General features: G+C 44.8%; 1 protein-coding gene across 1 annotated transcript; it reads right to left on the reverse strand.

Moving 5' to 3' along the window:
• Positions 1 to 24,018, reverse strand: LOC116511380 (N-acyl-phosphatidylethanolamine-hydrolyzing phospholipase D-like). The gene is made up of 5 exons (XM_032221354.1): positions 23,311 to 24,018; positions 14,940 to 15,231; positions 11,950 to 12,596; positions 6,983 to 7,097; positions 1 to 1,577 (listed from the first exon to the last, which is right to left on the reverse strand). Exons 1-5 carry the CDS (start codon positions 23,658 to 23,660, stop codon positions 1,449 to 1,451), a joined length of 1,533 nt encoding a protein of 510 aa, XP_032077245.1. The 5' UTR covers positions 23,661 to 24,018; the 3' UTR covers positions 1 to 1,448.

Here is a 24,018-nt window from a genome sequence, read left to right on the forward strand (position 1 = left end):
AACATTTTGGGGCAAGAATTTATTGGCAAAGTAGCAGGCTCACACAAGGATATTTGGTCATGTTTTTAATGCAGAGCAAATGCATCGTCAGTGGTTTCAGCTTCGTAAGGAATCTGTACATTATGTTCTTAAAAATTACTGGTTTTAGAAGTCACAATCGCCGTAAGGAAAGAAGCACAAAGAAAATGGGGTGGAGTAAAGGTTTTTGGGAGCAACCGATGCTTTCATACGTTTGCCAATCGCATTCTCAAACAACAGAAGGCTTTGGAGGACGATAACAAACAGTTCACAAATGCACACACACACGTTTTGGCCAGCAGCACAATCAACGTTAGGGGTTTTTCATATTCGAAACTCTCGAAAAGGCACGTTTCAAGGGATCATTTCAAATCGAAGCTTCGGTAAAATCTGGGTTTTCCTTAAAATGTGCTTTTGGCAGCAACTCGTGTCGGAAGACTCATTTCAAATCCTACAATTCGGCAGCTTCGAAGGCACCAGGCACCACCCTCTGGTGAGAACTTTGCTCCAAGTCCTTTGCCCATTAAGGCTGCAGGGTTCAAAACAGAGATTCCACCCCAGTTATTACCGTACACGGGTGGTACGCGGAACTTTTAAAAATACTGTCACGTGGGTATTCATATTTTAAAAACCAGCCATGCCGTAGAAATGCGTGTCCAAAGAAAAGATTGCGGCAAATTCTAAATGCCCTTTTAATCTAGGCTTCGTGTCATGTTAAACACGCATATAAAAATGCTGGCTCCTGAGTGTTTTCATCTTCACAGCTAACCCAAAACTCAGATTTCAGCAAGGATTTTGGCATGCCAGCAAACGTTTTCAATTCGTGTATAAATCCAGCACCCGGTTATGAATACAGAAGGGTCGTTTTTGGGTAGCCTTGTGTTTTTTATCCCAGCATCTTCACACATCTATCTTATTTAATGAGTGGGAGAGGATGGAAGGACTCTGTAATTCTTATTATCACCACACGTACCTGTATCAGGTAGTCTCATCAGCACTGATCTGCATATAATCAGTTTGCATATTAGTGGTTGGACTAAAATTTACATTCATTTTTACATGCAACCAGGCTCTGTCAAGCACTGAACACATGCTGTTAAAGTGTGTCTGGATGGGAATAAATTCTTAGCAGTTATTTTATACCGCTCCAGAGCAAATGAACAATTGTAGAAAGGTTCATTTCATAGAAGAATCCCTGTTTAAAGTTATTTGTGGCTCTGTTAATGCTCTCTACGTTTAATTCGTTCATCAAAAAACCATGTTACGAAGTCGGTATGCAAGTTTTTTTTAAAGAATTTGTTATAATTAAACACGCCTGAAGTCTTCAAAAGCCTATTTAATTTTCGTCTTACAAATAAAAATATTCACTCTTAGTTTCCAAACCCCCCCCCCCCAACTCAGTTATGGTTAATAAGAAGTTTTGTCTGCTTCTATTCAATTCCGTCATCGTTAATCTGTAAATCTCGTGATTCTCCGTGGTTCAAAACAAAGAAATCTTCCGTTTGCACGCCGTTTCTCTCAAGAGCTTCCTTCAGTTTGACAGGTGGGTCTAAGTAGTACTGGGAAGAAAAACAGGAAATGCCAGATTAGACATAAATTAAGTTCTGCGTTGGGTACAGGAGCTATGAACTTGAAATCAAATTAAATGCCTGCGGAGATTCTCAGTCATCAGAATCGTGGTGCTTTTTCAAGAGGCAACTGGGCGTTCTGGTTTTTCTTTGAAGATGTTTCGTTTCTTATCCCAGAAGCTTCTTCAGTTCCGATTTTGGACAGAACGTCTCACAGAACTGAAAAAGCTTTTTAGATGAGAAGCAAAATGCCTTCAACGAAAAATAAAGAAAACGCAGTTGCCTTTCTTTGACAAAAGCAACTTTGGGATTGAAATCAAGTTGGGAAATAAAGTCTGTGGCCGCCTTTTAATGTACAGTTTATGGTTTATGGTTTATTAGGATTTGTATGCCGCCCACTCCCTAGAGACTCTGGGCGGCTTACAGATAAAAACGGCGGGGGGACGGGACAACATATAAAAATTAAAAAGAACAGACATTAAAATTGCACAACATTCATACAGCTTAGAATGGGGCTGGATAAATCAACAGGCCCAGGCCTGCCGGAACAGCCAGGTCTTAATCGCTTTGCGGAAGGCCGGAAGAGTAGTAAGGGTCCGGATCTCCACGGGGAGATCGTTCCATAGGGCCGGAGCAGCTACAGAGAAGGCCCTCCCCCGGGGAGTCACCAGCTGACATTGACCGGCAGATGGAATCCGGAGGAGGCCTAATCTGTGTGATCTTATTGGTCTCTGGGAGGTAAATGGCAGGAGGCGGTCTCTCAGGTAGCCAGGTCCTAAACCATGTAGGGCTTTAAAAATAACGACTAGCACCTTGAAACGTGTCCGGAGACCAATGGGAAGCTAGTGCAGCTCGCGGAAGATAGGTGTAATGTGGGTGTACCTAGGCACCCCCACTATCACTTGCGCGGTACTGCCCTACAACGTAACGGATTCCTTGTATTTCTGTGGTCATTGGTACAGTATTGTAAACTACAAATCGGATGACCACAGTAGCAGCAGCTTGCTGTCCTTGGCAGATCTTAAAAACCCTAAGCGGGATAAGATCTATTTAATCCATGAAGGGAAACCTACCAAGAATTCTCAAACTTTGGGTTAGATTGGAACATGAAAAAATAGCCCCAAGAGAAAAGCCAAGGATATCACTTCAAAACCTTTCACTTAGGTCACACTTGGAATCCTGCATTCAGTTTTGGTCACTACAATGTAGGAAAGATGTGGAGACTCTAGAAAGAGTGCAGAGAAGAGCAACAAAGTTGATTAGGGGGCTGGAGGCTAAAACATATGAAGAATGGTTGAATATCTGTATCTCTCTTTCTCTTTCTCTCTCCGTGAGTGTGTTCCAGCATAACTCTGGAATGCCTCAAGTAATTTCAACCAAAGTTGGTATCAGAGATGGGAACCTACGTGGTTGGACCAGGTCGGATGAGCAGGTGGTAACTCGGCTGGCCATGCCCCTGAACCAGTTCTATCGGTGGCACCATAGGTGCCGCCATCTTGTTTTTTGATTCTGCGCATGTGCAGAAGCATTTTTTATAGTATTGTGCATGCACATGAAGCGCATGTGTGTCCGCAGCCCATCCCTGAGTGAACCGGCAGTAGCGGCAGCTGGAACCCACCCCTGGTTGATACACAGATGACTTACTCTCTGGAGAAAAATATTGTGTGGGTAAGACACCCCTAACACCCTTTGGGGGCGGGTGTTCTGTTAAGATACAGCCTGTTGTGCTTTCAAATGGCTTCTACTGTACTGCTGTAAAATGGATTCTATTGTACAGTGCAGTGGGGTTGCCATGGTAACGGCTTCACAGTACTCCACAAGGGGGTTCCGTCTGGTAAGGGGGATAATCCAACATTAGAAATTACCTTTGGTCTGGACATTTCCCCCCTATAAATAAATAAATACCCAGGCAACGCCGGATTATCGTCTAGTAATCTAGAAAGTTGGAACTGTACGTTGTAATTATTGCTGAGTTCCTCGTGAGCATGGTTGTCTAGAGGCTTAGTTTTTGTACATACTCATTTACATAAAATGAATGAGCAACAAATAGAAATTGTCAGGATTAAAAACGGGGAAGGCCGTTTGTCGGGAACAAACGCTGAATTCATGGGAACTGTGTGTGCCATTGTAGACATCTGGCGTTTGCTGGACTTCTTGCTTTATTCCTTTTTCCCTGGACTAATTACGGCATTCCTTTGCTTCCTGGACTCATTGATTTATTCCCTTTTTCCGCTGGATTTTTTGCCTTGAAGCCGTTGTGCTGGACTACTTGCAGCCAGAGGCTGCTGAAGGTGTGTATGTGGGTGAACACTTTGCTCCGGGACTTGCCATAAACGTGGGAGCATTTGGGGGAAAGTTGGAGTAATAAAGGGGTGTTTTGAACTGAGCAGAGTGTCTTCTGGCAGCTGGGGCAGAACCGTAGAGCGGGAAGCGCACTCGCAGAGAGGCCGCTGCTGGAAGACTCTCTGCCCCAGCTCCTGGAAGACTAGGCAGCAGATGGCTGGCCCGACCAGCCTCTTCTTGCTTCCAGCAGCTTCCAGCCGCGATTTGGAAGCCATCCTCAGTACATCCTCAGTAATGGGATTGCGGCGGTGGCGGCCCTGGTCCTGCAGGGAGAGTGGCCCAGGCTGTGGCTTATGCACAGGTGATTGGCGCCGGTGGCACTGGCTGTGAGCTCCTCAAGGACCTGGTGCTCACCAGCTTTGTCCCTACATCGACGTAAGAACTGGGACGCGTGCAAGCGGGGGGGGGGGGACTTGTGCAGTTTGGCGCCTTCAGGATACCACTTGGTCACTGATGGCGCTCTGTCCGGCTGGAGGGGGGGGGTGTTATCCACTGAGCTTATTTTCAGGGGGGGGAGGCGTATATTTAGGCTCCCCAAAAATTCAGGCATAGCCTTATTTTCGAGACATGTTATATTTTCGGGGAAACACGGTAGTAGGATATGCAACCCAAAAACCTAGATTCTTAATTTGGTCCCACTCCATAAATCCTGGCATGCAAATCTTAACATTCCTAAGTACATTGATGTTATTATCTTATCCCACTCCACCAAAGGGAGCCAACACTTTCCCCTTCCCTTCTCCCTCCCCTGTTTTCCTACCATTTTCTTTTGTATTTGATGATATCATCTTTGTTTAACCGTGACCCGACAAATGCGCGCCCGACAACAGCGCGCAGACAAAACCGCGGCGATAAAACCGCGACGTTGACAGCACGCCCACAAAGGTGCGCCGACAGAAGCGCGATTACGGTTAAGGTAAGGGTTAGGTTTACGTTTAGGGTTAGGTTTAGAGTGCGCTTCTGTCGGCGTGCTGTTGTCGGCACGCTTCTGAGCTCATTCGTCGCCGCAATTTCGAACTTGCAGTTTTCTCCCCGCGGTTTCATCACCGCGCTGTTGTCGAGCACGCATTTGTCGGTGAACCCGTTTAACAACCCCATAATCTTTTGTGGGGTGGAGTCTGGGCAACTGAATGGAGATTTACTGTCCGGATGCCTTTCCTGACACCAATGCGGAGATTTGTTCCGTAAATATATTCACATAGTGCCCAGAGAGAGAAATATCTGCCTCTACCTGGGATCGAATTCACATCCTTTTTTTATTTTATGATATAAACCAATTTTTTAAAAAGACCCTGAGGAATTCATCCTTCGATAGCCTTCCATTTGAAGCCAAAGTTCTGCAGGATGCACCACTTATGAGTTATACCAGTGGTAGTCAACCTTTTTCTACCTACCGCCCACTAATGGATCTTTCTTGATGGAAAAATTTTCTTACCGCCCACCAGTTTTTGCGGAAGTGTGGAATATTTTTTAGAAAGGAGGGTGTTTTTTTTAAAGAAAGAAATGTACATACATTTATCTTTTTGTTTTATTTGTGCTGATAAATAAATAAAGGGAGACTAGTATAGATCTATTTCAAGCTATTTAGCTCTCATCAGCTAGCCATACCCTTACTGGGATTCAAACCAGTATGGCTAGCTGATGAGAGCTAAATAGCTTGAAATAGATCTATACTAGTCTCCCTTTATTTATTTGTCAGCACAAATAAAACACAAATATAACAAAGGCAACAGTAAAAATATTGGGTTTCTGTCATGATGGACTCTTGTGACGAGCCGATTGACAGAGAATGGAAGCAGTTAGCTTCCTCCCATAATTGGGGCATACCAGGGGTTGTGACTTTAAATATATATTTATCTTTTTATTTCTACTTAATGCATGTTTATAATGTTTGTAACTTTATAAAGTTTAATTAGAAAACAATAAAGTAAATTGAAATTAGCTTTACTAGTGATTAATGAGATCTTTGAGGCTGAGGCTGCGAAACTAAATATTTGATATCTGGTTCGATTTTCGTAAGGAACACTGTATTAGATGCCAATTTTTATTAAGTGTCACCATCAAAAAAATTCCTTTCCCTGCCTTCTTCTTCACATTTCTTATAGTATTTCACTATATCAAGGATCTCTTTTTCCCTTTTTTATTTTCTCCTTCCTTTACTTATTTCTTTCTTTTATTTTATAAGATAACAAAACTTAATTTATGAGCCAGACTAAACACTGCTTACTCTCCTCCTTTATTTTATCCCCCTTTCTCTATTTTTCTTCCCTTTTTTGTTAATTTTTTTTTATCTTTTCCTTTTTAATCTCCTTTTTTTTACCTTCCTTGGGGCAATGTATAAAAGTAAGGCTCAGCTAGTTAGCCCACTTATTATTATTAGCCAACAACAATTCTCTTCTGCCTATTAACTTTTCTTTCTCCTATTTTGCAACTGCTCTACTCCGTTTCTGCCTGTCCGTGCTATCAGTTTCCACTCCTCCCCTTCCTCTTCCCAAGTGTTTGCTTGTTTCGTTTCGTTTTCGTTTTATTGAGCTTGTATGCCGCCCACTCCCAAAGGACTCCGGGCAGCTTACAATAAAACAAGGGAAGGGGATAATACACAAGACAACATATTAAAATATACAACAGTCACAATTTCTGAGGGGCTGGATATTTCGAAAGCCCCCTGGCCTGCTGGAGCAGCCAGGACTTAACGGCTTTGCGGAAGGCCGGGAGGGTAGTGAGGGTCCGGATCTCCACGGGGAGATCGTTCCAGAGGGCTGGAGCTGCAACAGAGAAGGCTCTCCCCCAGAGAGTTGCCAGCCGACACTGGCTGGCAGATGGGATCCGGAGAAGGCCTAACCTGTGTGATCTAATCGGTCTATGGGAGGTAATCGGCAGGAGGCGGTCTCTCAGGTACCTCTCTTGTTTGCGTGCACACGCACGTTGGTTTATTGATGTGTGCGCTCGCGCCTGCCCACTCGCTCAAAAGAAGGTTTTAACCTCCGATGTCCCTACCACCCACCTGGAATCCCGAAACGCCCACTAGTGGGCGACCCATGTGTTATACGTACCTCATTGGCTAAAGCAAAAGTTCCCCAATGAATCCCGATGGACTTCTTGGCTCGTACATCAATGTGGATTCTCACTGCTTCTTCAGGGTCCACATGCTGGTATTTCATAAACCACCTACATCCCCCCCCAAAATAAAAGAAAAATACATAATTACCTTGAAGGTTACCATGACAATTTTGTTTTCCTAATTGTATTTTTTTTACAAAATCGGTGCTTTAATTGCAACTTTTATTTTCTGGCCAATTTAAATCTCCTAGGTCTCCCTTTTCATGTTATATTTCTATAGGTTTTCCTGGCTACACCCACGCAGTTAAGTATAGTTGCCTATTTTCTCATGAGAAGGAAGGGAGGGAGTGTACTGGGAGAGAGGAGTGATAGAGGGGGAGGGGAAGTAGGGTAGAGGGGAATGATGGAGGGAAGATGGAAAGTTGGAGGGGGGCGAAAGAAAGGGTGTATGGAGGGTCGAAGAGGTACATTGGGTTTCTATTTTGGGGGGTATTGTTGACAAGAGGAAGGGCTGTGTTTATTGTTTAATGTTATATGGCCCCGGTTATGCACAGTATATATGTGACTGTACGAAATGAAAATGGAAAAAATAAAAACACATTTACTCTAATAAAAAAAATATAAAATAAGAATAGTTGCCTATTCATGTGTTAAGATGCCTCTCAGCTAAAGGTGAATTTTTGCAAAACACCCCATAAATTACACCCACTTCCTTTCTCTTGTCTTAAAGAAAGAGGTAAGGAGAGGTGGGTGGAAGGGAGAGAAAGAGAAGGAGAGGAGGGTGGGAGAGAAAGAGAAGGAGAGAGGGTAGGAAGAGGAAGAGAGAGGGTAAGAGTAGGGGAGAGGTAAGGGAAGAAAGAAGGGGAAGGAGAGGAGGAAGGAAGTAGAGAAGGAAGGGAGAGAGAAAAGAAAAGAAAGAGAAAATAAGGTGGTGTCATAACAGATGCTAGGGATGGTAAACAATCCAATCCAAACTGTACTCTATAATCTCTTAAATGGAATAACAATAGTATAAGATTGGCAAAGAAAAAGAATAACCATGTGAATGTATACCTAGAATTATATGTAAGAGAATAAATGATAGCAATAGGAATAGCAAAGTTAGACTTATATACCGCTTCATAGGGCTTTCAGCCCTCTCTAAGCGGTTTACAGAGTCAGCATATCGCCCCCACAGTCTGGGTCCTCATTTCACCCACCTCGGAAGGATGCAAGGCTGAGTCAACCTTGAGCTGGTGAGATTTGAACCGCCGAACTGCAGATAGCAGTCAGCTGAAGTGGCCTGCAGTACTGCACTCTAACCACTGCGCCACCTCGGCTCGCTCGATAGTAAGAATATATAGCACATCATAGATAAACAATATTTGGTTACAAATAGCTAAGTATAAATAAATATAGAATTGTACATAAAAATGGATAACGAATAAAGGAGACCATGAATGTAAGATAGAAAGGTATAGAAAGGGAAAACACTAACTGCAAAGAAACTGATACGGAACTGCTGTATGGAACTTCTTGTTCCTATGTTGTCTTAAATCATGTGTTTGTTTTTGTTGGTGTGTTTATGTGTATAAAATAAAAACTTAAAAAAAATAAGAATAGTTGCCTATTCATGTGTTAAGATGCCTCTCAGCTAAATGTAAATTTTTGCAAAACACCCCATAAATTACACCCACTTCCTTTCTCTTGTCTTGCCGTTACCACTCCCTTGTTCGTCGTTAAGTAGCCTTACCCTCCTGCCTCTCTTTCTAATTCAGCCTTTCTCAACTCGGCATCCGAGGTGGCGCAGTGGTTAAATGCAGCACTGCAGGCTACTTCAGCTGACTGCAGTTCTGCAGTTCGGCTGTTCAAATCTCACCGGCTCAAGGTTGACTCAGCCTTCCATCCTTCCGAGGTGGGTAAAATGAGGACCCGGATTGTTGTTGGGGGCAATATGCTGACTCTGTAAAACCGCTTAGAGAGGGCTGAAAGCCCTATGAAGCGGTATATAAGTCTAACTGCTATTGCTATTGCTATCCTCAAAATGGGTTTGGGACTGTTTGAGCCTAGAATTCGGCAATTTCAATCAAGTCTACAGGAGAAAGCTGCTTTTAATTGTGGGTGTTCATTGTAAGCCCTTGGAGGCTTCCTATAGACTAGATAATTGGCTGTAGAAAGCTGAAGGCGGAGCTAAACAAGTCATCAGTTTGGAGCAGCAATGAAATTGTCTGAAGTCTGCTACCAGTTTGTTTCGTGCGCATGCGCACCGCAGGCGCTAAAAAGCTATTTCTCAGGCTGCAAAGGTAAGTAGAAACAGTAGTAAAAAAATGCGAAAAAAAAGTTTTAAAAAGTTCCAATGATCTGCTGTAGAACAATCAGCTATGCCGCGCGATCGTTGGAATGTTCTTTTTACTTTTTTTAGCATTTTTAAACTACTGGTTTGGGAGAACCGGTAGCAAAAAGTGCTTTAAAAAGTAAACATAAAGTTCCAACGATCAGCTGTGCAATGATCAGCTTTGCTCCATGATTTTTAACTAATAGAAATCACGCAGCACAGCTGATTGTCACACAGCTGACTCCCTGTTCGCCTGAACCGATAGCAATTTTTTTTACTACCGGTCCGGGCAAACCGGTAGTAAAAATGCTTTAAAAAGTAAACATAAAGTTCCAACGATCAGCTGTGCAACTAGCACCTTTGCCGCACGATTTTTAACTAATATAAATCACGACTCCTGTAGCCTCTCCACGATCATCATCTGGGTGCTTTGTGATTGCACCATCCTGGGCTCATGTGATCATCATTTGTAACTTTCCCAGACAGCTTCCGACGAGCAAAGTTGATGGGGGAAGCCAGATTCGCTTAACAACCACATCACTCCTTTAAGACCGCTGAGATTCAGACTTCCGGTTGATGTTGTGGCGATCTCAGACACAGGGAACAGCTCTCCGTGTTCTTCCTGTTTGTGGGCTCCGTGCGGAGCCAAAGCCACCCTATAGGGGTGGTGAAGCAAAGAGGGGCACCCTGTGAGGTCGAGAAGAATTGTAGCTCTCTTGTCTGACCCTGGTTTTTTTTTCTTCCCCTCTCAGCCATGGTATGAAACAAGAGGCAGCCTAAAGATGGCTGCCACACAGCTGGGACAACTGAAGAACAACTAAGACTGGTGCTGAAGTAGGTGAACTGTGTTGGAATTGGGGGAAAGGATTTTCTGTTTTCTTTAATTTTAACCCCAAGGGACAATTTAGAATTATCTGCTCAGAACTATGTATTAAAGCGGTGTCTAGGCATTCTGAGAAAACACCAGACCAGAAATGGAAAGAGAAAAATAATACAATTTGAAATATACAGGAAATTGGACTCTTAAATTAGGAAGAAGCGGTAATGGGAAGCCATTTTAAAATGTTGGAATCTCTTACCTACGAAACATATTCTGCTTTTGTAATTGTTTTACAACTGAAAATAATGATTGATTAGCAATATTGAAATTTAAATGGAGAATGCCACCTGCTAACGAAAGGAAAAACAACAGGTTTGGCTTATATGAAAGACAGTGAATATCCATGGGATTATTTTCAGCTACTCCATGACTATTGGGAGACCCAAATAGGAAAATGAGGAAACTATTTCATTAAAGGGACACTTGAATGTTATGATGGAAGATCAAACCTGCAAAGGGAAAGAGGCTTTTGATAACCTTTGGGCCTATTCAAATGGAACTGAGTATTTACAGATGGACTATAAAGAACTGGGACTTGTGCATTCCTTGAAGGAAAAATTTAAGACGGAATAAATAGTTCTTAGATTGTTGGACAAAAATTGAATACTTAAAAACAAAATAAGATATTTTATAAGGAAGAAATAAGTGGAATTTCAAAGGAGATAGAGTTATTTCTTCAAAATACAAAAAAAGAGAAAGGTTTTAAGAAGATTATGGAAAAAATGGAAAATACCATATGGGGGATAATGAGTAAAGACCAAGATGCCCAGAAAAGGGAGGAGTCAATAGAAGAAATGAAGAAAGAAGAAGACAAAGAGGAGATAACAATGGAAATAACAGTGATTGATGAGTCGAGGACTTCATGCGTCTAAAAACATTAGTAGGCTGAGAGTCCAAAAAGTGCTTTTTCAGGAGGCAACTGGACTTTGTTTTTTCTTTGAAGACGTTACGCTTCTCCTCCAAGAAGCTTCTTCAGCTCTGACTGGATGATGAAAAATGGAAGGATTTATACTCTGCCGAATATAATTCCACTTCCAAATCCTTCCATTCTCTGCTATTCAGGTGGGTTCCACCACAAAACCGCGCCCGACTAAACCGCGTCGCTGACGTCATCAACAGGGTGACAACAGCGCGGAGACAGAAGCACGCTGTAAACCCTAAATCTAAAATTAACACCTAAACCTAACCCCCCTAAACCTAATCCTAAACCTAATCCTAAACCTAATCCTAAACCTAATCCTAAACCTAACCCTTAACCTAACCCTTAACCTAACCCTAAACCTAACCCTTAACCTAACCCTAAACCTAACCCTTAACCTAACCCTTACCTTAAGTTGAATCGGCTTGCTTTCAAAGCGCTATTTAAAGCGCCCTTCTTTCTCCGTGCTGGCTGTTGTCACCCTGTTGATGACGTCAGCGACGCGGTTTAATCGGGCGCGATTTAGTCGAGCGCGGTTTTGACGGGTCACGACTCAGGTGACTGAGGAGACACATAAATCTCCAAGTGGCCTCAACAACTCCCTAAAAAGTTGCAAATGACCAACTGTCTGCAAGGAATATAAATTCCTTCCATTCCCCACCATCCAGTCAGAGCTAAAGAAGCTTTTTGGATGAGAAGTGAAATGTCCCCAAAGAAAAAGAAAACGAGAGAAGTCTAGTTGCCTCCTGAAAAAGCACCTTTGGGACAACTGTGACCTGGAGGACTGAGAATCTCTACCGACTTTCAGTAGGCTGATATGTCGACCTCCACACTTCAGCTATCGCACCTTGGTTCGTAGGCTCCGATGGGAATGGCTGCAAGATCAAACGGCCCAAACCGTTTCCCTATTTCCTCAAAGGCAACGCAATAGCCGGTATCTCCAGCGAAAAAGAACCGGTTCCCGGGACCCAGAACCGACCAGCTTCCCCAGAGAACTTTGTTTTCGTCCAGGGCGGTCCGTTTGCACCAATGTTGAGCAGGAGTGAAAACAAAGGTGACGGCGTCGCGATCAGGAATGCAGTTTTCTCCCCACCAGTCCAGCTCGATGACGTTCTCGCAGCCGTATTTCTGCATCCAGTCTAAAAGGCCCAGCGGCACGAACCACCTCAACTCGCTGCCAAAACGGGCGTTTAAACTCATGACGGTGGGATAATCCAGGTGGTCATAATGGTTGTGGCTGATCAATACCGCGTCTATTTTGGGCAGTTCGCTGACGGTGCACGGGGGACCTCGGAAACGCTTAGGGCCCAGACACTGCACTGGGGAAGCCCGCTGGCTGAAGATGGGGTCAGTAATAAACGTGACGTCATCCATTTCTACCAACACCGAGGCATGTCCAAGCCAAGTTACGCGTATACCATCTCCGGTCTTTCCAAACAATTCAGGGTTTTGGACAAAATAAGGTGTCAACACTGGGAGGTTTGTGTCAAGGATCTAGCAACAGAAAAACAGAAAAGGCAAAGTCAGAAAACATGTCCTATTTCCAAAGGACAAATATTATACATCTTCAATCAATCAGAATAAAGCTGGAAGGACCTTGGAGGTCTTCTACTCCAACCCCTTGCTCAAGCAGGAGACATTATACCAGGGCTTTCAAACTTCTGGTCCTCATGCATCACATGCTGGCTATGCCCCCACCTGACTTAGCGACCGTGGCAGGGGTGTCCAGATACGTCACGTGATGCTACTGTGATGACGTGAGTTTGACACCCGTGCCCTATACCATTTCAGATAGGTGGTTGTCCAGTCTTTTCTTAAAAGCCTCCAGTGATGGAGTACCTACAACTTCTGAAGGCAAGCTTTCCCACTGGTTAATTGTTCTCCCTGCTAGGAAGTCTCTCCTTAATTTCAGGTTGCTTCTCTTCTTGATTGGTTTCTGTTCTGACCCCCTCCTCCGTCCAGTAACGAATGCCGAGACAAGCTTAACTGGAATGTACTTTAATTAGCAAGACCAGAATCTCGGTGGCTGAAAGCCAAGCAAACAAACAGACAAGGACCTTGGCAGCAACTCAGACAAACCTTGGCAGCAATCCAGCCTGCCAAGTTCGTTACAACAGTTCTCTTTAGTCAATGCGTTGACTTCTGCAAGAGGCCTGTGTGCACCAGCAGTCTTTTTTATAGCCTGGAGAGGAGCCTAATGACCACCAGCTGAGCGCAATTACCTCCTGTAATTGCGTAATTGTTCCTGACACCTAGTAGCTCTTCGATGGCGTGCATCCAACTCACTGCTGGCTTCTGGATCTCTCTCCCTTGTCTCCTCCCCACCGGTCCAAGGCTCAGGCACCACCTGGTGGCCAATCAGTCTCTCTGCGCCCTGCTCGAAGTCGGAACCCTGTCCAGGGTCCTCCACATCCTCCAGAGCTGACTCATAAGGCCCCGCGCTGTCAGAGTCTGGTGGCAGCTCCAACGGCTCCTGCTGGGCCACAACAGGTTTCCATCCATGGTTTCTTGCCTTGCCTTCTGGTGCTTTGGAAAATAGGTTGACCCCCCCGCCTCTTCTTTGTGGCAGCCCCTCAAATAATGGAATACTGCTATCATGTCCCCCCCTAGTCTTTTTCTCCAGACTAGTCAAATCCAAATCCTGCGCCTCTTCTTCATATGTTTTAGTCTCCAGGCCTTTAATCATCTTAGTGGCTCTTCTCTGCACTTTTTCCAAAGCCTCAACATTTTTTTTTCGTACAGTGGTAACCAAAACTGGATGCAGTATTCCAGGTGTGGTCTTAGTAAGGATTTATAGAAACGGTACTAAACAGAAATGTTGTGTTTGTAAGTCAAGGGCTACCTGTAGTCCCCTGAAGTATTTTAGCAAGCAAAACAACGTAACATAAATTAAATCAAAAGTTCTCAGTTGGGTTAGACTTTACTGGAAACCCTTTGAGGAGATTCAGAAGCAAACAACAAACAAGTTAATCCTTTAATAATTTTACTCTGACTAAGGGAAACGGTGGCTTAGTGACTAAGAAGCTGAGCTTATCAATCAGAAAGGTCAGCAGTTCGAATCCCTAGCGCAGCATAACGGAGTGAGCTCCCGTGACTTGTCCCAGCTTCGAAAGCACATAAAAAATGCAAGTAGAAAAATAGGGACCACCTTTGGTGGGAGAGGAACAGCATTTCGTGCGCCTTCGGCGTTTAGTCATGCCGGCCACATGATCACGGAGACGTCTTCGGACAGCGCTGGCTCTTTGGCTTTGAAACAGAGATGAGCACCGCCCCCTAGAGTCGCGATGACTAGCACCTATGTGCAAGGGGATCCTTACCTGACTTGGTAGTAACTCAGGTGCAAAGTGTGAATCAGTGTACTTATAGCTTGAATGTAAGACCAGCAACAGATGTTCCAAAGCTGGAAACATTCACAAATGGACCACAACAACAACAACAATTTGTGAAGAAATGTGGACATTGCTACATTTATGTGCACCAACAAAACACTGTGGAAAAACATCTGAATGAATTTAGGAGGGAACGAAGGAAACAGACAGCAGGGAAAAATACAAATAAGATTAGGTTAAAGTAAGGTAAAATACCAGAATATCAAAGAGGAGAAATATAAACCAAATATTTATAGGGACGACATTATAAATTATTTAGGAAAAAGGATATTTGCTAAGTACATCGACATGTGAGGCTGCATTAGGCTTGCCACATTCACACTTAAATAGCTTTGTCTGCGTCACACGTGAAATTATTTTTAGGTGGGCTGTTATGTTTGATAATTAAAGTATAAGCCATCATCCGTTTTCTGAAAATTGAAGCACAATCAACCGTGAATGCGCTGACCTGTTTGGAACATGGGACTTGGCTGTTGTCTTTTTCCGTGAAAATCCACTTCAAGACATTTCGGAAGGTTACTGATTTCCAAGTTGGCCAAGGATTCATGAATCTGCCATCTTTATCTTTCTCGGACTTCGTTACATCTTCCTGCAGTCGGTAATCCAACCGGAAGCTTTTTCTAGACGCCCTGGAAGAATTGCTCCCACGGGAACCTTGATTGGAATTCTGACGTTTCCTGACTTCTTCTTTCAAGTGGGAAGTGCAAGGCTGCTCTTCATCCATTTCATTTGGTGACGAACTAGGGAGGGAAGCAAGAAAAAAAAAATTACCGTATTTTTGGGAGTATAAGATGCATTCCCCCCCACCCCTAAAAGCCCTACATGGCTTAGGACCCGGATATCTGCGAGACCGTCTTCTGCCGCATACTTCCCAACAACCGATAAGATCGCACAGGGAGGGCCTTCTCCGGGTGCCGTCAGCCAGACAATATCGACTGGCAACTACCCGGGGCAGGGCCTTCTCTGTAGCCGCTCCGACCCTCTGGAATAAACTGCCCCCAGAGATCCGGACCCTACCCACGCTCATGGCCTTCCCGTAAGGCTCTTAAGACCTGGCTATTCCAGCAGGCCACGGGCTGTTGAACTCACGATTGAGTTCCAGCCCCGATCAGACTGGGTGTATGTTGTGGTCTTTTTAATCTATGTTTTTTGTGTTTTTAAATTCTATTTTTAAATGTATTGTTGTAAGCTGCCCGGAGTCCTTCGGGATTGGGCGGCCTATAAATTTATTAAACATCAACATCAAACATCAAAAGAGGGTGAAAATTTGGGTTCGTCTTATACACCGAATGTAGTCCTGGCCACCCTCCGGCCCCCACCCTTTGGCCCCTGCCTCCCAGCAATTTGCCTCCTTGCAGCAAACAGCCTGTTTCGGTTTCAGCTTTAGCACAGCTTGATTAGCACAAGCAGCTGATTGTTGGTTGGATCGCCCTCCCAACCATCAGCTGTTTCAGGCTGCAGGGATTGCCATTGCCTATTGCCACTTCTGCACCCCACATTTTTGGCCTCTGCATGCCCCATTTTCCGCCTATTTCGATCCTTGTCACCTGGAACGGGCAGAAAATGCGGTGTGCGGAGGCTGAAAACGGGATGCGGAGGTCGAAAATGGGACGCGTTGAGGTGGCAGTAGCCTATGGCAATCCGTGCAGCCTGAAACAGCTGATCGTCGGGAGGCCAATCCAACTGATAATTAGCTGCTTGTGCTAATCAGGCTGTGCTGAAATTAAAACAAGCTGTTTTTGGCGTGTGAATTATTTATTTTTATTATTATTATTATTATTATTATTATCATTATTATTATTATTATTATACAATTGTATCACAGCGGCCAGTTGTTCCGCCGGATTTGGCATTGGTTACCCAGGGGCCTAGGACGTCGTAACATATTTTCGTAATATGCATGCAGATCCAAGCAGTGCGGCTTTTTGCATTTGACTGATGATGATTTTGTCAATTTTTAACTGTTTTAAATGTAATTCCAGTGCTTTTGGAATAGCACCCAGTGTGCCAATTACCACTGGAATTACCACTGCTGGTTTGTGCCATAGTCGTTGAATTTCGATTTTTAAGTCCTGGTATTTTGCAATTTTTTCATGTTCCTTCTCGGCGACCCTGCTATCACCTGGTATTGCGATGTCTATGATTGTGACGCGATCGTCACGCGATCACAATCCAGACTCATATTTATGACGGCTGCAAGTCACGCGGTGCCCTTCTGAGACCTCCTGACAAGCATAGTCAGTGGGGGAAGCCAGATTCCAACCATGTTATTAACTCAACCAGTCCAGCGATTCACTTAACAACGGTGGCAAGAAAGGTTGTAAAATGGGGCAAAACTCACTTAACAAATGTTTCACTTGGCAACATAAATTTGGGGCTCAATTGTGGTCGTTAAGTCGAGGACTTCCAGTATCTAGATATACAGTAAATACCCAAAAGATAGGTACATTGTAAGCACACACTTTAAGAGACATGTTAGTGTAGGAAGTTAACACCCATCCTTCTCCTAGGAAAATGAGATATTTTAGGAAATATTAAAAGGGCAGAATATTTCCCCTAAAAGGGGAGGCAAAAACTCAACCCCCCTCACCTTTGTCAAGACCTGGGCCAGTCTATTCTACATAACAAAGATCTGCCTCCTTCAGACAGAGCCATAGTAGGAATTACCCAAAGCCTTTTCATTCCATCATCACCCAGCAAGAGTCAACCAAGCCTGGGACTCAAAGGACGGTTCCACCACAAAACCGCGTTCGACTAAAGCGCGCTCGACGAAACCGCGTAGCTGTCATCACAGCGCGACCCTTAACCTAACCCTAAACCTAACCCTTAACCTAACGCTAAACCTAATCCTAACCCTTAACCTAACCTTTAACCTAACCCTAACCCTTAACCTAACCCTTAACCTAACCCTAACCCTTAACCTAACCCTAACCCTTAACCTAACCCTTAACCTAACCCTAACCCTTAACCTAACCCTAACCCTTAACCTAACCCTAAACCTAACCCTTACCTTAATTTGAATTGGCTTGCTTTCAAAGCGCTATTTAAAGCGCCCTTTTTTCTCCGCGGTCGCTGTTGTTGCCCTGCTGATGACGTCAGCGATGCGGTTTAATCGGGCATGCTTTAGTGGACCGCGGTTTTGTCATACCACGCAAAGGACAACCTACAAAGTTACCTCTGCATCAGAGGTGGGTTCCTACCGGTTCGGCTGAGTAGATAGCAATTCAGCTGGCCACGCCCTCGAACTGGTTCTATCGGTGGCGCCGTAGGCGGCGCCATCTTATTCTTTTTTACTACTGCGCATGTATCGCAAAGCGCGTCCCTGAGCGAACTGGCAGGAACAGAAGCTGGAACCCACCCCCTGCCCTGCCTGGCCCCATGGGACTTGTCAGACTCCCAATTCAGAACACAAGATCAAATTCAAAGCCCAACGGAGGGCATAAAACCCAGGAACTCTCAGATTCTCTTCCTGTCCACCATTAAACCATCTTTCCAAGCAACTTCCATGAATCCAGTGTCTTTTCCCGCCCCCACTTGAAACTGAACCCAGATGGGCATTTCTTCCAACATTAGAACCGAGTATTGGATTTGCAGACTAGAAACCCCAAATCTCCCCCAAAACTGACCACAGGATCCCAAGCCTAAATTTTCGGACGCGAGAAAAAAAATATAACACTTTCGAAAGCAATCAAGAGTGCGATCTGGGTGCGACTGATAAATAAGCCCACGCTGCCTTTCCACATTTCCTGGTTCAAAGTTATTTACCCTTAGAAGGGAGTAGTTCATCATCGTAACTTTAAAAACTTTAAAAGTTACTAAAGTTAAAAGAGTTTGCAAAAAGTTACTTGGGTGTTCAAATCGGTGTCCCCTTTACGCACCCAGCCGCCGCTAATCTAAAACAATTTTTTAAAAAATTAACCGAAAGTGTTCGTTCATAGAAATTTGGACCCGTCTTCCTTGGCAGAAAATATTAGAAAAATTGACCTACCCCAAGGGTGTCTGAAGAAGCGAGTTATAGTTCACGCCAGTTTTCAAAAACGCCTTATCAGTCTGAGAAGCTGGCAGACTGGTTATTAACCCACAATATCTTGGACTTAAATAGTTAAATCTCACTGAACTGGAAGCTGAGGAATGTTGTTACTACTGGTAGTTAATTAAGATCTTAGCAAAGTATCCATTTCCTTTTATTACAGAGCAATTTGCAGCTAGTCTTTCCACCCAAAAGGGTTGAACCAAAGGAAGGGAAGATCGGGATGTTTCCATTGCAGTTTGCTCATTTTCCTTCTCTTGGCTTCTTCCCCAATTGTGTGTGTATGCGCGTGCGTGAGTGTGTGTGCAATCATGTGGTCATTTTTTTATCCCGCACTTTAAACCCTGCAGGCAGGAATCTCCTAAGTGTTGGCAGCCTCTCTGAGGTCATGGCGTAAGACCAAATGCATTCAGGGCGAACTTTTTAACAGCCTGAGAAATTTCACAACCCTGGAGAATCACGATTTTTAATCACTAGGAAAAAGGCTTGATTTAAATCAACCCGATTTAAATCGTAATTTTAAAAGAGCAGCTGTCATCTCTGTCCCGTCTTCCTGAGCCGCTACAGACCCACCGACACTCCCAATATTGCAGAATATACAGCCTCACATGCTACAGAACTGAGCTCCATTTCACGCGGAATAAACTAAACTATTAATTGTATCTTAAAGAGAAAATTGTCCTTAGATAGATTTTTACTCCAATAGTGTTTTATCAAAATAAATGTAATTTTTTTTTAAAAAAAAAATCCGATTTAATTGGGGGAAAAAAACAATTTCAATTTTTAAAAATCTCATTTAAAAAAAAAATACATCGATTTTTATCCACCGTGCTTCACACTTATGACCATTGAATCATCCCCATGGCCACGTGATTGACATTCGGATGTTTGGACAACCGATTCACATTTATGACGGCTGCAGTATCCCCGGGCTCATGCCATACCCTTTGGACACCTTCTGACAAAGGCAAGGCGACGGAGAAATCAAGATTCACTTAACGACCGTGTGACCAATTTAAGAACTGCATTCACTGAACCACTATTAGGGAGGTCGTACTACGAGGCAAAACTCCTTGAACAAACCGCCTCACTTAGCCACAGAGGTTTTGGCCTCAACTCTGGTTGTAAACTGAGGATTACTGTACACCTATCCTACTGGATAGATTAAATATCAGGAGCAATTGTCATTCTCATATATATATATATATATATATATATATATATATATATATGTATGTATGTATGTATGTATGTATGTATGTATGTATGTATGTATATGTATATGTATATATATATGTATGTATATACATATTTAAAGTTACAACCCCCCGTATGCCCAAATATGGGAGGAAGTTCACTATGTCCATTCTCTGTCTATCGGCTCCCTTTATTTATTTATCAGCACAAATACAACACACACACACACACACACAGAGAGAGAGAGAGAGAGAGAGAGAGAGAGAGAGTGTCACAACCCCTGGTATGCCCAAATATGGGAGGAAGTTTACTGCTTCCATTCTCTGTCTATCGGCTCGTCACAAGAGACCATCCAGACAGAAACCCAATATTTTTACTGTTGCCTTTGTTACATTTGTGTTGTATTTGTGCTGATAAATAAATAAAGGGAGACTAGTATAGATCTATTTCAAGCTATTTAGCTCTCATCAGCTAGCCATACCCTTACTGGGATTGGAACCTGCGCTGTATTGCATCTTAGGCAGATGTGTTAACCACTAAGCCACAAGGTCCTTCTCCTTATCAGCTGAGCCAGGGAAATAGGTATGTATTTAGAGTCACAGGATGCTATATATATTTCTGTTGAGTTGGGTCTTATTTTCATGATTTCTCCCGACGGCTAAGTTTACTTTAGGAAAAAAACTGCAGAAAATACCTGGCTGTTAGCAATTCTCTTAAGTTACATTGGCTTTCTAATGCAAAATGTAGAATAAGGCAGCAGCTTCTGTACAGAATACAAATTTGGCAGCCGAGAGGATTATGTAACACTCTTCAGGAAAGCTTAACACAGCACATTTCCATGTGAATGATGGAGAATGCCGGAACGATAGCAACTGAATTGAATTGCCAGCCTTTTCATTCCTGGATTCGATCCTATTCACCGGCTAAAAACAAGACAGTCCTTGGGAAAAAGAATGAAAAAAAACCAACAACAGAAAGGCCTGCTAATATCTCAATTAAGCACCATTTTCCGTGCAGTATCTAACATCTCCAAATGGCTGTCATTCTAAAACGATTATTTAACAATCTGGACTCCTAATTCCCCCCCCCCCCCCCGAAAGCGATTGCAAACTGTACTGTTATCTTCTAAAATTGCTGCAGTTCAAAGAAGTGAACTCAAATTTCATTTCTAGCTTTGCGGAAGGCACAAATTACGCACTCCCTCTGGGACAAAGAAACGGAACACAACAATTCCACAATCTTCATAATCCATCCAATTTCTGCTTCTTTTCTCCAAAATTTAATTCTGTATGAGCTAAATACAGGAAACTACCAACCTCCCGTTGATAAAGAATCCATAATAATTAATATTTCCCCCCACCCACACAGATATAATAGAAAGATTCCCTATTTCCTAAGAAGCGTAAGAGCCATCTGTAGCAAACTTTTTAAAAAAATTGTCTTAACTTTCAGGAGAGGGACGTGGCGGCTCAGTGGGTAAGACGCTGAGCTTGTTGATCAGAAAGGTCGGCAGTTCGAATCCCTAATGGAGGGAGCTCCCGTTCCTTGTCCCGGCTTCTGCCAACCTAGCAGTTCGAAAGCATGTAAAAAAATGCAAGTAGAAAAATAGGGACCACCTTTGGTGGGAAGGTAACAGCGTTCCATGCGCCTTCGGCGTTGAGTCATGCCGGCCGCATGATCACGGAGACGGAGACGTCTTCGGACAGTGCTGGCTCTTCGGCTTTGAAACGGAGATGAGCACCGCCCCCTAGAGTCGGGAACGACTAGCACATATGTGCGAGGAGAACCTTTACCTTACTGTGTTTTATTGTGCCTTATTTCCTGGACCTTCAACACAGGTTTTATTACCAAACTAGGTAACATCATCAGTGTTAGAAGGGAAGGGGGTTTGTGGAAAGGAGGAGGACTGTGGTGCTCTCTGAGTTTGCTTATTTTCTTGCAGATGTTTCATTACCAAACTAGGTAACACCATCAGTGCTACAGTATTTCCATTTCCAATTCACTCGCTCCCTCTCCAGCACCCAAGCCCACGTGAGGCCGGTTCCCGAGTGGCTCTCTCTAAAGGCGGCTGCGGGGGGGCGGGGGGGGGAAGCAGGATTGCATCTGGCGCACATCTGGGGAAACCACTCGCATTCAGGAGCCGAGTTCGAAACTGGCTTCTGAGCCCCGTTAGGCCAATCCCTCCCAACCCCACGGCTTCCCATGCCCGAAGGGGCTCCTTGGAGGCTGGGGTGCCCAGCAAGTCCCCGGGGACCGACCAGCCCTGCTGAATGACGGATTGAATGGGGGGGGGAAGATGCGGGGTGCAGGAAAAGCCCCATTTTATGAGTGGTTAGGAACAAGAGGTAGAAAGTAGATGGCGGAAGGTCACTGCTATGTACGAATTAAATACAAAGATAATTCATCATTATATATATAATCAATATATATATAATATAATCAATCTACCAATATAATCCACAGAGGTATAAATAATCCAATGTAAAGAGAAATTTAGCTATGTTATTACTTATATTATCAGTTATGTTTAGTTATATTATTACTGTCCTTACCAGTATACCAGTATATCTATCTATCTTGCTTCTGTAAATCATTTATGTAATTTTTATGAAAATAATGATAATAATAATAATGGTGATCATCACAATAATCACAAAAATCATAATACTAATAATACTAATAAGATTAATAATACTAATAATACTAATACTAATTTCCGGCAGAGGAAATCGAAAGCTGCAGCTCTGCAGAGATCTCCTTGCAAGGCTTCCCTTGATAGGATCCGAATGAATCTCCCCGGATCTCCCCTTCCCAAGCGATCTATTCCTAGTGCCCGGCGATCTTTCACCTCTCCCGGCTGGGCTGCAGAGATCGCTTGACCAGGATTCCCCTTGATGGGATCCAATGGAATCCCTCCGGATCCGGTGGATCTCCCCCTCCCCAAGCGATTCACTCCACCTGCCTGGCGATCTGCCGCCTGGGCTGCAGAGATCGCTTGGCATGGATTCCCTTCATGGGATCGGGAGGGATCTATCCGGATCTCCCCCCCCCCAAAAGCCATCCACTCTTAATGCTCGGAGATCTCCCACCTCTCCCGGCGTGGCTGCAGAAACCGCTGGGCAAGGCTTCCCTAGATGGGATCGGGAGGAATCCCTACGGATCTCTCCACCCCCCCCCCCGAGCGATCCTCTCCCAGTGCCCGCCGATCTCTCATGCCACCCACGGCAGAGGAGATCGAAAGCTGCAGCTCTGCAGAGATCGCCTCGCAAGGCTTCCCTTGATAGGATCCGAAGGAATCTCCCCGGATCTCCCCTTCCCAAGCGATCTATTCCTAGTGCCCGGCGATCTTTCCATCTCTCCCGGCTGGGCTGCAGAAGAGATCGCTTGGGCATGGCTTCCCCTGGATGGGATCCGGTGGATCGCTCCGAATCGCCCCCCCCCCTCCCCGAGCGATCCACTCCGAGTGCCGGCCGATCCTTTCCCGTCTGGGCTGCAGAGACCGCTGGGCAAGGCTTCCCTTCATGGGATCCGGTGGGATCTCCCCGGATCTCCTCCCCCAGATCCGCCCTCCCCCTTCCCGGAGGCCGCTCACTTTTGCCGGCTGGGCTCCCGCAGGGCTGCCGTCTCTTCCTCCTCTTCCTCCGCCTCCATGAGCGGCCTCCGGAGCTTCTCCCTGCCCGGACAAGCGCCGCCGCTGCGCCGCCTCCGCCCCGCGGTCCCCTCGCCCGCCGCCGCCCCGGGCAGCGAGGAGGGAGCCTGCCGAGGCCGCTTCCCCATGCAGCGTCCGAGAGCGGCCCGGAACAGCTTGGCTCCTTCGTTCCTTGGCCGGTTCTCCCTCCGCTCCTTCCAGCCCTCGGCTGCCCTCTCTCGGGAAGGGGACGCCGGCTTAGGCCCAGCCTCCTGCCCGGGAAACCTTCCCCCTTCCCCGGGAAATCCCCGCATCAGCTCTTGGGATGTCTGCACGTCTGAAGGGGTTACACGTGTCGCAGGCGTGACAAGAGGGGGCTTCGTGGGAACCAGCAAATACAGCAAATACCCCGACTTACGACTACGATTCACCCAATTTGGTTAAGGCAGGCGTTGGTTAAGTGAGCTTGGCCCCATTTTGCGACCTCTCTTGCCTCCGTCGTTAAACGCATCGCTGCCGTCGATAAGTTAGCCAGCGGTAGTTCAGCAAATCTGGCTTCCCGCCACGGAGTTCACTCGTCAGAAAGTCGCCCAAAGGAGACCTTGGGATGCCGTCATCAATACGAGCGTCGTGAGTTTGACCACGGGGAGGCCACAAAGGTCATTAAGTGTG

This window comes from Thamnophis elegans, chromosome 7, assembly GCF_009769535.1.
Source record: "Thamnophis elegans isolate rThaEle1 chromosome 7, rThaEle1.pri, whole genome shotgun sequence".
NCBI classification, from domain to species: domain Eukaryota; kingdom Metazoa; phylum Chordata; class Lepidosauria; order Squamata; family Colubridae; genus Thamnophis; species Thamnophis elegans.

Bases quoted from the DNA above. Each gene is read 5' to 3' on its own strand.
- LOC116511380 (XM_032221354.1), bottom strand. From the start codon at position 23,660: ATGCGGGGATTTCCCGGGGAAGGGGGAAGGTTTCCCGGGCAGGAGGCT. The intron at 15,232-23,310 runs GTGAGCGGCCTC...TTCCCTCCCTAG, and splicing joins CGGGAGCCCAGCCGGCAAAA to TTCGTCACCAAATGAAATGG. The intron at 7,098-11,949 runs GTGCGATAGCTG...GGGGGGATGTAG, and splicing joins ATCGGAGCCTACGAACCAAG to GTGGTTTATGAAATACCAGC.